The sequence below is a fragment of the Lissotriton vulgaris genome, chromosome 2_2, assembly GCF_964263255.1.
Source record: "Lissotriton vulgaris chromosome 2_2, aLisVul1.2, whole genome shotgun sequence".
Lineage (NCBI taxonomy): Eukaryota > Metazoa > Chordata > Amphibia > Caudata > Salamandridae > Lissotriton > Lissotriton vulgaris.
In genome coordinates this window covers 106,641,197-106,658,635 of record NC_141688.1, presented here as the reverse complement: position 1 = coordinate 106,658,635, position 17,439 = coordinate 106,641,197, and the positions used below count along the sequence as shown (strand labels likewise).

The following is a 17,439-nucleotide window of genomic DNA, read 5'->3' as shown; positions in this document are numbered from 1 at the left end:
GTGTAAATGTCAAGTCCCCTGCACCCTCCAGTTTCACGTCAATCACACGTCATACAGCTGCGCGCGCATCCAGGCCTCAGATTTCTGCTGACATTACAAGATTCTACTTTGTTGCCACCCACTTGTGACACCTATCTGTGACGTTTCTAGCACACACCTCTATGTTCACGCCTATGTTCACGCCTAGTTCACTCCTTCTAATTACGTATCACTACCACGTGGATGCTGTTATCTTGTTTCTCTCAGCTGTTACGCCTACTGTATTGGTTTCTATAATGTAACTTAAGTATATAAGCTATGTATTGACAATAAAATATGGCTCTATCCCTTCCTGCACCCCAGTGGTGTCAGGAACCTGATAACCGGTCTTGACCATTCCTTTTTAAGGAATAAAACCCCTAAGAACTCTAACACCACGGACTCTGCCTCTTTCTTTCCGATTGAGTTATTATTGATTAAGTACTTACCTGCATAGAAATTAGGACGGTAAATCAAATATTTACCACATTATTCTGGCGCCCGAATAGGGACCCCTCCCCCACCCCACGCGCCGGTTGGTGCGTTGCAAGCTCTCTCCCCTGCCATCAGTTAGACGGAACTACGCGTACTGGCAGGATTTCCTGTATCTCCCTCTGGCCCACGGAGGTGACGAAGACTGCGATCAGCACCCAGACGAGGTGGTGAGGAGTGCGGAGGATCCCGACCAGAGCCTAGCCGAAAGAAGCAAGGTCCGAGGTGTCAAGAGGCCCACCAGTTTCCGAAGTATCCACGTGTCGAGTCGAGTCCGGTCCAGTCCAGTCGAGTTTTCCGAGGCCTTCTGTTTCCGTGCTTCCCGGTGAGTACCATTGCTGGGACGTATCTAGACGGGTTTGGGTACACAAATTCGGTCTGCACTGTTTTAGACAGTGTATCTGTACTGTTTAGCAGTATATCAGTTATCATTGTTCTTGCACTGTTCTTAGCAGTGTATCTGTGCTGTTTAGCAGTACATCCAGTATAGGGGGGTAGTCATATATGTCTCAAATGTCTTTCATGTAATTAATGTCGTGGTATGAGTGCATGTTTTTATGTGCATTATTGTGTTCTTGTGTAACTAGTTGTGTTCAGAATTAAGTAGCAAGGATTGAGCGTTCAGTACTAAGTAAGCAAGATGCCGTTTTTCAATAAGTTAAAGCAGATAGGAACTAGGAAAGGGATACTAGAGGAAGAAATTCCTATCCCCCCTAGGGACACTCCTGGAAATTTCATGTACCACAAGCACGGCTTAGACGCCATATTGTATCTAGATTTATGGGCCGATTATACTAAGCATCTAGACGAAAGACACAGATGGCCTGTTACCGGAACATGGGATGCCGAGTGCATCATGAAGGTAGAAGAAGCACTATGGAAAAAGAAAGCCAGACAATCTCAGAAAGACGCCATAGAATTCTGGCGTAAGGAATCACATAAACGTGCTGAAAAAGCACTCCGTAGAGAAGACAGACTTAGAGAAGCACCGGATAAAGTTCGAGAAAACGAATTAGTTACAGAAGGGATCCGAGTAAAATCAGAACAAGTAGACCGCGCACGAAACAATCTTGTAAATGGTATGTATCTTGTGGCCGAGGGTTCGCCTGAAGCCACTTCAGAGATACCGAAAAATCTGCCACCACCATTGGTTCCAACTAAAGTAAATCACAGGACTACTAAAGACATATTTCTGAATTCCTATCTAAACGATGTAGCACCCGCTTACACCAATCCACAGGCACACTTCCCGCCTACTGACGGTGACGGAGGTGGCAACCCGCCCCAAGATCATATCCCGCCATTACCGCAACAAGGTTCCCCCATCCGACAGCCTGTCGTTCCTCCACCCCCACCACTTCCCTCACCTAAGGTTAAGATACCAAATCCGTTCACGCCTGATCCTACTAAAAGACAAGTTCAAGTACAGATACAGACTCCACAGAGAGATAATGCTCAAGCATCCGCCTTAGGAGGTGCGACCGGGGGTCACCAGACCCCGCCAGCAACACACAGATTACACCTTAGGGATATGCAGAAGCATTTTACACTTCAATCACCCCGTCTCGATATACTCAAAGAACCGCTTCAAGTTTGCAGATACGATCCCGTACCCGGCAAAGATGATAGGATGTTTTTAGCATCACTACGCTTACGACAAGCTACAGATTACCTACTGTTTTTCTCAGGAATGAAAGAGCACCTAGATAGAATATATCATTTTGTCCAGACTGGGGAAGACCCTGACAGTATTAAGGAGGCCATGGCATATCAGAAAGTTGACACCCAAGCATATATACTACGTTTTTTCATAAATTGTGTAATAAGAGAACGAGACAGGCCTGAGACAGAACAAGATGAATTAGAAGCACTAAACAAGTGGGGTCAAAATATATCCGAAGGAAAACATGATAAAGGGGGTTGCATAGCCAGTATGTACAGGAAAATAAGAAAAGCAGTGATAGAAATACACGAGAAAGAGAAAGAAAAAGCTTCCTCCGAGGAGGATGAAGAACCTGAAGAACCTGAAGAACCAGAAAAGACCACTGATACGATAGCGTATGTAGGTAAGGGAACTTACCTTAGGAAAGGCATTCGTCCAGAAAGCAAGAGAGTTTTTCTCTCTGGCATATCAAAACCGAATTCTCCTGAACATCAGTTCCAAGAGACTGATAAAATGCTTCGAGAACGAATGGGGTACCATGTACTAAATTCTATGGATGAACAAGAACTAGCCCGGTCAGCAGTTCTATGGGCTGACAATCCGAACATATACAATGATGACACAGTAGCGCAGACATTCCTGAACCTATCCCCCGACGAGCAGAAATTAGCAGGTGTATACATGATTCAGCACCTCCTCACGTTATACAGAAACAAACATTCTGATCCAGGTCCCTTACACGATACATTAGAAGCACTACTCATGGACAGATGGAGAGGTCTAAGTACCAAGTTAATACAAATAATTCTAGAACAACGGCACAGATACAACACTTTCTTGAGCTCCGAATATGTTCCCGCTCCGCCCCCAGAAAGAAAAATGTATCATATGGAGCGTCTGCATGGCATTGAAAGTCAGAACCCCTTACGAGAAGTGCATCCAGTTATGGGTACCGATAATAACTTGAAACGTGTGTATGTACACACACCTCTGACCAAGTTAGAACTATTGGAAATGAAGAAACTAGTACCCTGTCATGATAAAGACCCTGCAGGTTTTCACAGAGAACTTAAAGACATGTTACTGATGGGAGATTACACATATGAAGATATCATGAAAATGTTAAAGGTACTACTGCCCACCGGCATCTACGAGAAACTTAAGGAACGAGAGTGGGAGGTGGGAGACAAAAAGATTGCATGGACAGAAATGGAAGACGAGGAAAAACTCCGTACCCCAGGGCTAGGCCTTGGGGAGAAAACTAAAGCATTACCAGGTTTGATAGTACAGGTTCTGCCAAGATTACTTACAACTAGAAAGGAAGACTGGGACGCTATCTCAGCCTGTAAACAGAAACACGATGAAGATACTAGTGACTTCTATTCAAGATTCGAGAAATGTTTCCTTATTAATAGCGGCCTTAAACCAAGTAGCGAATCGTACCCGCACCTTTTTGTATCAAAATTAGTCGAGAATTCCCTGCCAGCAGTTAAAAGTCGTGTATACAAAGTTGAGAGTACATGGCAAGCAAATACGCCATCCCAGATGTTACAAATGTTACAATACCATCAGAACAGAATTAGAGAAGAACAGGATCATGAACAGAAACGTATGAAAGACACGAAAATGAAAATGTTAGTGGCCCAGTCGGTTCCAGCCGACGGCCAGAGAAAGGGTACGACCCAGACCCAGAATTCAGCAGCTCCCGTTAAAGGGACATGCAACTATTGCAAGCAGCCAGGTCACTACGTACATGAATGCCCAGTCTTGAAACATAATATATCAACAGGTAAAACTAAAGAAAGGCCGCGTCCACCTAGACAAGACCAGGTCCAGCAACAGACTTCAGAGAATACACAGCCTACGCATGCTTCATCACATACAGCACAGACGGTACCACAGCCACAGCCACAGCCCATTGCCGCGACTCAGCAAGTTTCACAACAGATGTACCAGTATGCCCAATCTGCTTACCCCGATTATCCACGATACACATGAAACAGCCTAGAGAGGGAGTTTGGCTTGCCTCTTATTGAGATTCCTGTAGATCAAGAGGGTCCTTATGTACACAGTCAAGTATTGGGAAAAGACAGAAAGTTTTTAATTGACACAGGGGCAAGCCGCACAACAATCAGCCATGACGAAGTCCCAGGGGCACCCCTCTCAGGCTCACAGAATGTTTCCCTTGGTTTTTCAGGACAGCCTATTGTAAATGAGGTATCAGAACCAGTCCCCCTGGCTGTGGGTCCATTATCTCGTGTTACAGACTTATTACTTAAAAAATCATGTCCAGAAAATCTGTTAGGTATCAAAACATTGAAGGCTCTAGGAGCAGTGATATGTTGTTCTCCGGAGGGAGTTAGACTGTTTTTGCGAGATTTCAAGGGTCACTATGTGTTACGAGAGTTTGATGTCAGATTGAAAAATGTACCGGATCACCTGTGGGCACAAGGCCCAACCGATGTAGGCTGCATGCACATTACACCATACCGTGTTACACTGAAACCAGGTGTTGTTTTACCACGAATCAGACAATACAAGTTACCACCCGATGCTGTAGTGGCTTTACTGGAAATCATTGAAGAGCTCATTGCCCAAGGAGTGGTCGTAGAGACCGACTCCAATATCTGTAATTCCCCTATCATTCCGATTCTTAAACGTACTGATCCCAATGCACTGCCAGTATATCGGCTGGTGATTGATTTACGAGAACTGAATAAATGCATTGTACCACAGTATCCTGTGGTTCCCGACATCTCTTCCCTATTGACTGCCATTGATTCAGAAGCAACGTTCTTTACTGTAATTGACCTCAAGAACGCCTTCTTTAGCGTACCTATTGATCCAGAGAGCCAATACCTTTTCGGATTCAGTTTAAATGGACGAAGTTTCAAATTTTCACGCGCACCTCAAGGATTCACAGAAAGCCCCAGCATCTATAGTCAAGCACTGAAAAGACAACTAGATTGTATTCAAATGCCAGTTAACACCGCCTTACTGCAATACGTCGATGATCTGTTGATCACCGCACGAAGTGAACCCGAATGTGAACAAGCATCACTGACAGTTTTACATTTTCTGGCCGACAAGGGACACAAGGTGTCCCCTTCGAAGCTACAATTCTGTGTTCAGCAAGTTGTGTACTTGGGTCACTTGCTGTCCAAAGTGGGGAGACAGCTCACTCCTGATCGCATTCAGTTAATTGCAAATATGCCGCTACCCCAGACACAAAAGGAAGTGCGGGCCTTTATAGGCCTCACCTCGTACTCCAGACAATGGATTCCTCAGTATGCATTTCTAGCTAAACCACTCATTCAGTTGACAACACAGGAGGCAGCGACTTCGACTGTCCTTCCTTGGACTCAGGAACACACACAAGCCTTTGAAGAATTAAAGAAAGCTTTATGCCAAGCACCAGTTTTAGCGACACCATGTTACAGCAAACCTTTTACACTTTTTGTTACAGAACGTGATGGTACAGCGTTGTCTGTCCTCACTCAAGATCAAGCAGGTTCACATAAGCCTTGCGCTTATTTTTCAAGTACATTGGATTCAGTAGCCCAGGCACTCCCTGCGTGCTTAAAGTCAGTAGCGGCAACAGCACTAGCAATCAGACAGAGCGACTCAATTGTTTTAGGACATCAATTAACAGTACAAGTTCCACATTCTGTAGAGGTTCTTTTAAACAGAACTCAGACTCAACACTTGACTATAGCACGACTGACAGGTTATGAATTAACACTATTCCAGCCACACATAGAAATCAGACGCTGCAGCATTCTGAACCCCGCTACATTGTTACCTTCGAGTATGACAGATCCAGCTCCGCATGATTGTATAGAGATCATTAATGCAGTAACAAAGCCCCGACGAGACTTAACAGATGTTCCATTGACAAATCCAGACCTGACGCTTTACGTGGATGGTTCATGTATGAGAACAAGTACAGGAGAATTAGTGGCCGCATATGCAGTGACCACTGAAACTGAAGTAAAAGAAACATATCGTATTGACACACTGTCCGCTCAAGCGGCAGAGCTTATTGCTCTGACCCGAGCCTGTATACTAGCCAAGAACAGAAATGTTAACATATACACAGATTCACGTTATGCTTTCGGAGTCGTACACGACTTCGGAATGTTGTGGCAAGAACGAGGTTTCTTGACCTCTCACGGTGCCAAGATCCAACACGGTCCCCTCATTCAAGCACTGTTAGAAGCAATACATCTGCCTTCAGGCATATCCGTCATGAAGTGTAAAGCACATACTAAAGTTACAGATTCTGTTTCCCAGGGTAACGACCTGGCAGACCAGACAGCAAAACATACAGCATTGACTCACACTCAGACAACTGACGTGACAAAGACAATAGTGCCGACACATTGTATGACAGTCAGGGATCCCGCCCTAGATGTAATTGATATTCAGACACATGCTACTGCAGATGAAATAAAGAAATGGACTGAACTAGGAGGGATCCAGACAGATCAAGGTTGGATGACGAAGGGAAAATCTACATGGTTTCTCCCCGACTCTATGGTTCAAGTCATAATCAATACAACACATAGTCCAGCACATCTAGGAGAGAAAGCGATGTTAGACAGTTTACAGAATCTCTGGTATAACAAACACTTACGAGCAGCAGCAAAACAGAAAGTGCGTACTTGCATGATCTGTTGTCAGTTCAATCCAGGTAAAAGCGTCCCTGTAGAGCAAGGTGGATTTCATCCTCCCGATCACCCTTTTGAAGTCCTCCAGATGGATTATATCCAGATGGACAGTTGTCGAGGATTCAAATATGTCCTCGTAATTGTTTGTGCACTTTCCCGTTGGACCGAAGCATATCCAGTCTCAGATTACACTGCTCCGACCACTGCCAGGCAGCTGGTTCGAGAATTCTTCCCACGATACGGCTTGCCTCGTGTCGTGTACTCAGATAACGGACAGCCATTCTCATCCGAACTCATGAAACAGGTTTCCTTGCTGTTAGGATATCAGTGGAGATTCCATTGTGTCCGACATCCCGAAGCCGCTGGCCTTGTAGAGAGGCATAACCAGACACTAAAGACCCGCCTTGCTAAAGTTTGTAAAGAGAAAGGGGTCGACTGGATAGTCGCCCTGCCAGTTGCATTGTTCTATATGAGAATGGTCGCCCACTCGAGATCAGGATTATCACCGTATGAAGTGGTCTTTGGCAGACCACCGAATATGTGGGGGACGCCCATACCTAAGAAAATTACCGATGTTGATTGTAATATGCTGACAGATTACCTTGCCTCCTTGATGTCTGCACTCCAATCATGTCGTTCACAGGTTGCTGCAGCCTTCCCTGACAACACTGATGTAAAGCCGCATGATGTCCGTCCCGGCGACCTGGTCCTAATTAGGAACTTCGACAGGAAAAGTCCGCTGGAGCCCCGCTGGAAAGAGCCGAAGACCGTCCTTCTTACAACGCGGACCGCTATCAAAGTGGAAGGCCGAAAGGGGTGGATCCATACGAGCCATATAAAAAAGTGTAACGAACTGATGCCAGAAAAAGACTCGTCCACCCCTTCCAAAGACTGTATCGAACCTAGTGACTTTAAAGTTCCGAAACAAGAGAAAACTCCCCAAGAGGAGTACAGATTGAAACTTCGATCTAGCAAGTCAGACAGTTTAATTGTTTAAGTCCTCCCCTAGGTGAATCGGTTAAATAGTTTCTGACATGTATCCCCTAGATCGAGATAGAGAGAGAGAGAGACAACTCAAGAAACGTACATATTGCGAATCACTCCGTAGTCACTGTATAGTGACATTATTGATTATGTTTTTTCTAAGCCTTCTGATTATTGTTGCTAGTATATTGCTTCCCATATACTACCCTATTTTCAAGCGTGAACAATCTGCTTACAATGTCACTGCTGAACATTCCTTTAGTGAATTACCTCCCCACGAACTTTCTTACAGACTCGCGCTGCGCAACAACACATTCATTAGTATGTTACATCACTCCCATCAGACTAACAATGCTACAAACTGCTGGATATGTGGCCGACTCCCTCCCTACCAGAAATACAAGGGAGTTCTGCCCCTCTTTCCGTACCCGTTCACTCACAATGGCTCCTGTGGTGCATGGTTTAGAATAATTAATTCCTTAGATCCTGATGTCGCTGTTTTTAAAGGGAGCTGGGTTTGGGGAAACTTGAACTTAGTTCTGCTTAATGCCTGTTACCCTGACAAGAAGGGACTTCCCATTAGAATAGGAACTGATCTAGAAAATGAAGTATATGGATTAGGTAATTATACAATTAACCTTATGATTCTTACTGTTGAATCCGAAGCTGCACCAGTTCTCCCGGCTATGTCAGTATTACCAGTCACTGGGGATCTATGTGTCAGTAAGAAGGGTTCAGTACACTTAGGTCATAGCAAATGTACTACTGTGGTCGAAATCAGTGACCAAGGCAAATCTTCCTTTAGAGCTACTCGTCATTCCTACTTTGTTTGTGGCCATACCGCATACATACGCTTGCCTCCAGATTGGGATGGTACCTGTTATATTGCATTCCTTCTGCCCCCTGTTTTTCTAGCTCCTCCTGATTATCACAGAAATACAAATCTAGTAAAGAATAGACTCCGAAGAGATCTCCCGATTGTCGACTACACTGAAACGGCATGGGAGCAATACACAGATTTCAATAAAGGATTCTTTTTCTTCACAGGCCCCGTCCAAAATAGTAAACTAATACGCAGATTAACCAGAACACTTGAAGCAGTAGTGAAGGAAACTGCCTCCGCCCTAGGTAACTTAACAGAGGAGCAGTCCGCCATGCGGGTTGTTGTTCTTCAGAATCGTCTTGTTATTGACGTCATCTTGGCAGATAGAGGCGGAGCTTGTAAGGTCATCGGGACAAGTTGCTATGTTTTCATTCCAGAAAACGTCCCGACGGTATACCAAGCTATTACACGTCTTCATAAAATTGCAAATCAGATACACCAGAATCCAGGCACCTGGACATGGTCCGGTTGGTTCTGGACAACGTTAACCGCTTGGGGATGGAAGATCCTATCCTTCCTAGGCATTGCCCTTGTCATAGTATTCAGTTGCTGCCTGTGCCTACAGTGTGGGCCAGCGATTTGTGGACTGTGTGCCACATCGTGCATTGAACATTCCAGTTTTCTCTCAAAACGTGAAAGAAAGAAAGAAGAACAAATGATGTTACAAGAACAGACTGATCGATTTATGAGGATCGATATATCATGAAGGGTCCGTAGGGAACAAGGAGGGAATGAGGAAATATAAATTTTATGGTCAATTAATGTTCCCTACCGTGTACCCCACCGTCTCCATGTACCAGCTTAAAGTGCATGTAACTTCCCTCCTGTGCCAGCTATGAAGACGCAAATACATTTGCGTCCAACGTTAACATGTCCTCTTTCAGACCCACCCTGAATGGGTTGAATATTCCGTTTCTAAGTATGCTATGCCAACGTCTTTTTGTGGTGTACTATACACGTTTTTCAGCTCTGGCAAAGTAGGCCCTGAATTCTGCCATCGAGCCTTTTTTCCTGCTTTCTGACTCCGAAAGCTTCAGCCCAGGCTGTCTCTGTACCCGTGACCTCTGCCTTACTCCCTGTGCGGCTCATGGCGCTTAGCTCAGCCTGCTGCCTGACAAGACTGTATTCAACCTTCGAATTATCTGTTCCGCTCCTCGAAAATGCATTCCTGCCTACTAGTTTAAGTAAACATCCCCCCAGCTGCAGAGCAAAGGGCCCGGCCTCACTGTCTCCGTGCAAGTAATTCATAGCCTCTGTTACCATGGTAGGCCCATGCCCCTCGCATTCTCATGTAGACACTTAGGCGCTTATACACGCACTCATAGTCAGTATAGAATAGCTTCTGCCCCAGAGACCTTTTCCGTTTAGATAATATGGTTCCCAAACATCAGATATCAGATATGATAGAGGTACGAGTTGATCTGACATGCCAGACTTCTGTCTCTTTCCGTCAGTGTAAATGTCAAGTCCCCTGCACCCTCCAGTTTCACGTCAATCACACGTCATACAGCTGCGCGCGCATCCAGGCCTCAGATTTCTGCTGACATTACAAGATTCTACTTTGTTGCCACCCACTTGTGACACCTATCTGTGACGTTTCTAGCACACACCTCTATGTTCACGCCTATGTTCACGCCTAGTTCACGCCTTCTAATTACGTATCACTACCACGTGGATGCTGTTATCTTGTTTCTCTCAGCTGTTACGCCTACTGTATTGGTTTCTATAATGTAACTTAAGTATATAAGCTATGTATTGACAATAAAATATGGCTCTATCCCTTCCTGCACCCCAGTGGTGTCAGGAACCCGATAACCGGTCTTGACCATTCCTTTTTAAGGAATAAAACCCCTAAGAACTCTAACACCACGGACTCTGCCTCTTTCTTTCCGATTGAGTTATTATTGATTAAGTACTTACCTGCATAGAAATTAGGACGGTAAATCAAATATTTACCACACCACTGGAAGCCAGTGTAGGGCGTTGAGGGCCGCCTTTGCAGAAGAACATTTTTGCATTCCAAAGAGCAATCGGGCAGCAGAGTTCTGTATAACCTGCAGTTTAACAAGAAGAGCTTTGTTTATTTCAATCAGAAGGCCGTTGCAGTAGTCCACTCTCGACAGGACTAGTCCGAAACCACTGTTTTCTGCAGGTCTAGTGGTATGAAAGGGAAAGCTTTCCTCAAAAACTTCAGAGTGTTACAGATAGATGATGTAATCGCTTTCACACGATAGGAGAAGGACAGGGTGGTGTCAAAGATGACTCCGAGATTTTTTACCTTGGTGGCTGGAATGGGGGGAGCGCCTAATTCCTTAGGCCACCACTACAAGAACCCGAATGCTAGATCTCTGCCAAAAAGAAGAACCTACGTCTTATTAGAGTTCAACTTGAGACAGTTTTCTGACATCCATCTGCACACCTGTCGCATACAGGCGTGAAAGTTATGAACTGCATAGCGGGAATTATTTGAAACGGAGACTATAATCTGGGTGTCATCAGTATATAACACCATGGCAAATCCATAGGATTTTATAAGCCTAGCCAGGGGGACCACATATAGATTAAAAAGAGTCGGACTCAAGGACGAACCCTGTGGAACCCAACAAGGAACACAGAAACTCTGGGAACTGAGATCATCCATTTCCACAAATTGTTCCCGGTCCAAGAGGAAGGATTTAAACTGTGATAAGGCGGCACCAGCTATGCCTATTTCTTGGAGGCGGTGTAATAGGAGGCTATGATATTGAATGCTGCCGAAAGATCCAACAGGAACAGTGCCGCCATGCCTCCCCTATCTACAGAGCGCCTTATTGCTTCTGACGCTGTGATCAGGGCAAGCTCGGTGCTATGTCCACTTTGGAAACCGTATTGAGATGGATCCAGAATGTCATTGTTACGGATAAATGTAGTCAATTCTTGGTTCATATATTTTTCCAAACGTTTTGCCGGTAGTGGCAGGCGGGCAATGGGACGATAATTGCCTGGGTCTGTTTTATCCAAATGAACTTTTTTTAAAAGTGGTAAAATTGAGAAATGTTTCTATTTTTTAGGGAAGATACAGGTTTTCAGGACCAGATTGAATATCTCCGTAAGATGTGATGCCAGGCGACTAGCTCAGTTGCAGAGAGTATTATCTTAGGAGGGCATGGGTCCAACGGTGAGCCGGATTTGGCGACAGAAAGAAGTTTGATAACCCGCTCATACGTTATAGGTGGAAACACAGAAAAATATGCAGGGTCGGGGCTGCAGGAGTTATTGAGGTCATGTAGGTCCAGACTTTCTGCACCTTTCTATCTTTCTGCTTTCACACTGAGCTACTGAGCACAGGCCAGGGATGACGAGTGATGTGTATTTGGACGTAAGACTGGGCCCTGAAGCCCCTGCAGCGCAGGGGTCCCCAAGCCTTCAGGGGGACCCCGTTCAGCCCAAGACCAATGAATATCTGTGAGGTATGAGAGACCCAGGGGCCCGCTTTACAATCTGCAGGAGTGGACCCATCATTTGTGTTTCGCCGCTGCCTCTGTGGTAGACTCCAATCATAGCGGGTTCATTGCACAGGTGGGAAGAGGCTGTGGAAGTGGCGGGTGGGTGTGGCTGCTGCAACTCATCGCAACTCGCAGTGAGCAGGTACATAGAAGGGAGGAATGGCAAAGCAGGTTTGACAACAAACTGGCTAAACACAGTGAACGAATGCGTCCGATCATTGTGAGCAAAGGGGTTTATAACTGAGTTTGCAGGAAAGAGAGAGGAGATGAGAGCTGGAAAGACAAAAGAAGAAACAAAGGGTGGATAAAGACAAGTTAAGAGAGCGTAAGAGAGCAAGAACAAAAGAAGGTGAGAGAGAGGGGGAGATGAAGAAGGGAAAACGTGAAGGAGCAAAGAGGGAGAAAGCAGAGCTTAAGGAGCGAGTAAGAGAAAGAGAGACAGAGAGACAGAGGCCAAACAGAGCGAGAGATAGAGACAGTGAGAAAGAGAAAGTCGAGACAGATAGCGGAATTAAAGGAGAAGGAGAGGAGAATGAGAGTCACATGATGATTTTATGTGGGCGGGGCTCTTGGTCTGGCTCTTTGAGCCAAGCTGCACCCCTGGCTTGGCTCTGGCTCGGCCCTTTTGATGAATTTCCTGGTTTGCACTCCTGTATCAAAGTCTACTTCCAGTCATTGATTTCAGTCACATGATGCTTCTACTTAATCATCTGAAAAGTAATTACAGTGAAAACAAGCAGTGGAAAGGAAGCTAGCCATAGAAGAAGGTAAACAGAAAAGGACAGAATTAGGGCGAGGCTCAGGTGAGGGTTAGGTTAAGGGTTAGGAGTTAGGGGAAAGTTAGGGTTAGGGTGAGGGTCAGGATTCGTGTGAAGGATAAGGCTAGATTTGAAACGTGGGTGAGGCTTAGAATGAGGGTGAGAGTTATTAATGTTGAGGGTTAAGCTGAATGTCTTTTACTCCAAAAAATGTATATAGTCTGTTGTGACCTCCATAAATGTTCAACTGTATCCGGTGCTAGGGTCGTCGCCTCAGGGAGGCATTGATGGAAAGGTGTGTGACGCTTCCCCTGGGGTTCCTTATATGCAAAAATGCATATCAACATTCATCTCCTGTGGGTGCTCTTCTCCAGATGGGTGTCCTGTGTTTTGGAAATTTTGCACATGAATTTTTCTGTGCTTGTGTATAGCTACCTAGCTGTCCTCCGTGGTAGAGTTGCAAAAATGCCGGCCCCAGAGTGCGGGGTGCCCATTGCACCCAAATTATATCTGCCTTTTACTGTCCAAACCACAGACACGAGTTTCCATATTCATGCCTGCAAGTGAGCCTTGATAAGGCCCTGGTTGTCCTGAGTTTGTGGGGATGCCATGAGGATTGGTAGTTCCTGTTTACCTAGGCTGATCTCTACCTATGCATTTTATTGACCAAGATCAGTAAAGAGATGCACAACCTCAAGTGAAAGGTATCAGTACAGGCTTTTCGCGTGTGACAAGTGAACAAATGGCCAACAGATGCTGTAAAGAAATGTTGTTTGTTAAAAAATGCCCTAGGTATCTTTTCATTGACAATGCACCGCAATAAAGATATGAACATTGGTTGTACTGCTTGTGGTGAGTAACTTAGGGTTCAACTTCAAGAAACGTATGTATAACTATTCTAATCATCAGAAATGTGTTGACTGACGTAGAAGGGAATATTTGAGTGAAGCTGTTCATTTCCAAAGAAAAGGCTCTTACTGTCCATTTCATCTTCTTTCCAGAATCCCCCTGGAATTATGAGCATTCTGGATGACGTCTGTGCCACGATGCACGCAGTCGGCGAAGGTGCTGATCAGACCCTTCTTCAGAAGCTCCAAATGGCGATTGGAACACATGACCACTTTAACAGCTGGAACCAAGGATTCATCGTTCACCATTATGCTGGAAAGGTACTGCAGGCAGGGCATTAGTGTGAGGTTAGATTATCATTGGTCATCTCTGTATTTAATACAGTGCCATCTAATATGACACAGAGATAAGTACTTGTTGACCTGGATACGCATTAATTCTGCGCAGCATTGGATTCAAATTTTGATCTTAGCCTAGAAGCTGTGTCTCAGTTGTTTAATAGTTTTTAGTCACTCATTGAGATGGTGTCTAAGAAGTTCCTTCCTCTTGCACAGACTGACCTGATGATTAGGTTTGGTTTTGAGTTTGGTTTGTGTTGACATGGGCTTGATTTGTGACAGGTTTCCTTTATGGAATCTTTGAGACTGTTCTTTTGATGTGGATTGAATTTGAGGTCATCATTGGTACATTTTGGTAAGATTGGGATAGTTTGGTTACTTTGCATTGTGATTTGTTGCAATGTGCTGGTTGGAATGGGATGAGATGCTTAACGTGGGTTAGTTAATAGCAGGGGTTTTCTAAGTTAGTGGCTGAGTTAGGTTGGAGCAAATTAGATCTACAAGACTTTCCTCAAATTCTATTGAGTTAAACTTGGATTGATTTAATTTCTGTTTGTTTTCATTTATATTAAGGTGGTTTTGGGGTTGGTTGCTACAAGCCTTTTTAGAGCAGTTGGGTATTAAGTTGTTTAAGGTATTCACGTTCTTTATTGAAACGGTTAATGTCAGATTTCGACCAAATACATAGACCTATTGTGAATGTCATTCCTGAGTGTTTCTGAAGTTGTCAAGAAATTGAATACCCATAAGTAGAAACAGAGAAGGGGATAAAAGAACACCAGAGTGGCCAATCCTGGAGGTGTGGAGTACACCTGAAGAAGTAAGTGGTCACCCAATTTCAGGGCATAGGAAGTGGTAAAGAGATAAGTCGAACAGTATACTTTCATTAATTCATAGGATGCAAAAGGGCAGGAGACTTTTCAAACAGCAGCAAACAGATGGTAAAACAAGCAATATCCAAACACAAGGACAAGTAGCTGAAGAGAAGTCCTCTGAGAACGGACCTAATCCAGGAAGGGAAGAGAGAGAACAAAAAAGGTGGGGGTGGGGAGCAACAAAGTGGACTGATCAAAGCATTAATGAGAGATAATACACCTATTGTTTGTTGTCATGCAAAGAGATCTCTATCACTACTGACCTAGAAGTGGATCCTTGAAGTTCCACACATATCATAGGCATTAGTCAAATCTTTTCCAGATACTACTCCTTCATAGCATCCAGACACTTTCCAGCCTGAATAAAGTGATTCTGTCGTTGATGGAGGCGTGACATAGTGATAACTTGACTTCTAATGAAGGGTGCCCACAGTTCACGTACCATGATTCCCTGCCCACCGAATTAGGATGGTGGGGGGAATCGGACCGCAACGGGCACAAAGACCTCCCACCACGGATCCGCCACCTGCAATTGTTCAGATTGCCTGGCGGATCTGTCTGCAGCTATAAAATGGTGTCGCCAAATTACGATGCGGTAGAACTGCCATGGAAAGGCTGTCAGGGATTGGTAGCCCCCCTTGTGTTGGAGGGAGGTGGTGGTGCACTGGGGGTACCCATGGTGCGCCCCTACATTTCCCTGCTCTAAGTGGCAGGTACCGTGTGGTGCCTGCCATGTAGTGCAGGGGAATGCACAACATGCTGTTTTAGCATTGCAGTGGGTGCTGCAACAAGCAGCACCCACCACAATATTAACCTAGCATGATGCGACTACCACGGTGGCAGTCGCATCATAATACGCGGTGCAGGGCTGCTGCCTTACAGGCGGGCGGTCCCAGAAACCGCTACGATGGCGGGATACTCGAGTCCGCCCGCCATCGTAATCACCCCTTAGTTTGGAATAGGCTGTGTTTGTGTTATAACTGGCATGTGTGCACGGTGGTATGTTTGGGTAGTTTCACTTTGGTAGGGAATGGGTTGTATTATGTTAGTAATTTAGTTTACCTTGACCTGAGTTGTGGTGGCTTGGTTCTTTTGTATTGGGTTTAGATTGACTTTGGATCATTGTGTTTTTGTATTGTTGAGGTTATGTATGATATTGTACTGTTTTTAAAAGGTGTATATCCATTTGTTGTGTATACTGGCTAAATGTGTTCAGCTCAATGACCCATTTTTTAAGAACCATTTTGCTGGATATCATATCAGAATATGATGATTTAAGCCCATTTGATCCCAGTGAGGTTGCTTGTGTTTGGTTTGATTTTGTGTAGTTTGATTTTATCCACTGTGTCTTATTCTAACATTGGTTGTATTAAGGTTCATAGGCATGTGTGGATTTACTGATGATGACAGATTTGCTAGAAATTGCAAAGGTGTCTTAATGATCATAAATAAAATCCTCCTATTTAAATTATGAGCAATCAAGGCGTGGGCCATGGAGCACAAATATTTTATGGAAAGAGCCACATTGGTGCCCTATTTAACATTGAGTGTCCAGACTCTGACTAAAAAAACTGCAAGATCATCTTCAAACATCCACCGGCTAGTGCTGGTCTCTCATAGAGACAAGGGGCCTTATTTATGAAGGACTTGCGCCGCCGGTGCGTCACTTTTAAAATGGGAAAAAGTGACGCACCCGTGGCGCAAGGCCTTCATAAATAAGGCCCTGGTTATCTAATTAGCCTTAATATTTTTATTGAAATGTCTATAAATTATGACAGCCCACTAAACCGCTCCTATCAGGGTCTCCCAACAGAACCATGATCGGGCTAAATGTACCAGACTGACTGTGTTCAGCAAGAGGTTGATGGTTCGCCTCCCAGCCCTTCCTTGCCATTTTCTGCAAACTGTTTTTTTCTTCAGAACTTTCATCTCTGTAGTGAATAATTAATTTACAACAATGTGTGTGAGTTAAACCACTGAGAAATCAGAATGACTGATGTGCGGAAAGATCGCGTCATTTCTCCATTTTTATTCCTAATTTTATTAGGTGTCTTACGACATGGACGGATTCTGCGAGAGGAACCGAGATGTCCTTTTCATGGACTTGATCGAGCTGATGCAGAGCAGTGAACTGTAAGTGGCCCTAGAGACAATATTATAATCCCGTAATGAAGACGAATTATTTATTCAAAAAATGTCAGCAGGCACCCAACATCCTTTGTTTCAGTCTGCTTAAATGTGAATTATTCTTGTCCACCGTGACCTTTGAGAGAAAGGGGTTTTGAGCATTGTGAAAATTGTTAACGATTTAGAATGACAGATGAGGGGTTTTGGGGGTACAGACATTAATCAGTGCTTCTCCTCTTGGTGTATTGATAAAGTCAACCCATTGAATTATTCTGATATTGTGCAAGTAAATAGGAG

At 44.5% G+C, this 17,439-nt stretch overlaps 1 protein-coding gene across 2 annotated transcripts in view; it reads left to right on the top strand.

The window, feature by feature from the left end:
* The window catches only part of MYO1E (myosin IE), a 635,008-nt gene that overhangs the window by 441,139 nt on the left and 176,430 nt on the right, over positions 1-17,439 (top strand). For both annotated transcript variants that reach the window (XM_086959387.1, XM_086959385.1), the window contains exons 14-15: positions 13,955-14,122; positions 17,063-17,148. In XM_086959387.1, coding sequence (XP_086815513.1) covers positions 13,955-14,122; positions 17,063-17,148 — 254 coding nt within the window. The remainder of the gene's footprint in view (positions 1-13,954; positions 14,123-17,062; positions 17,149-17,439) is intronic.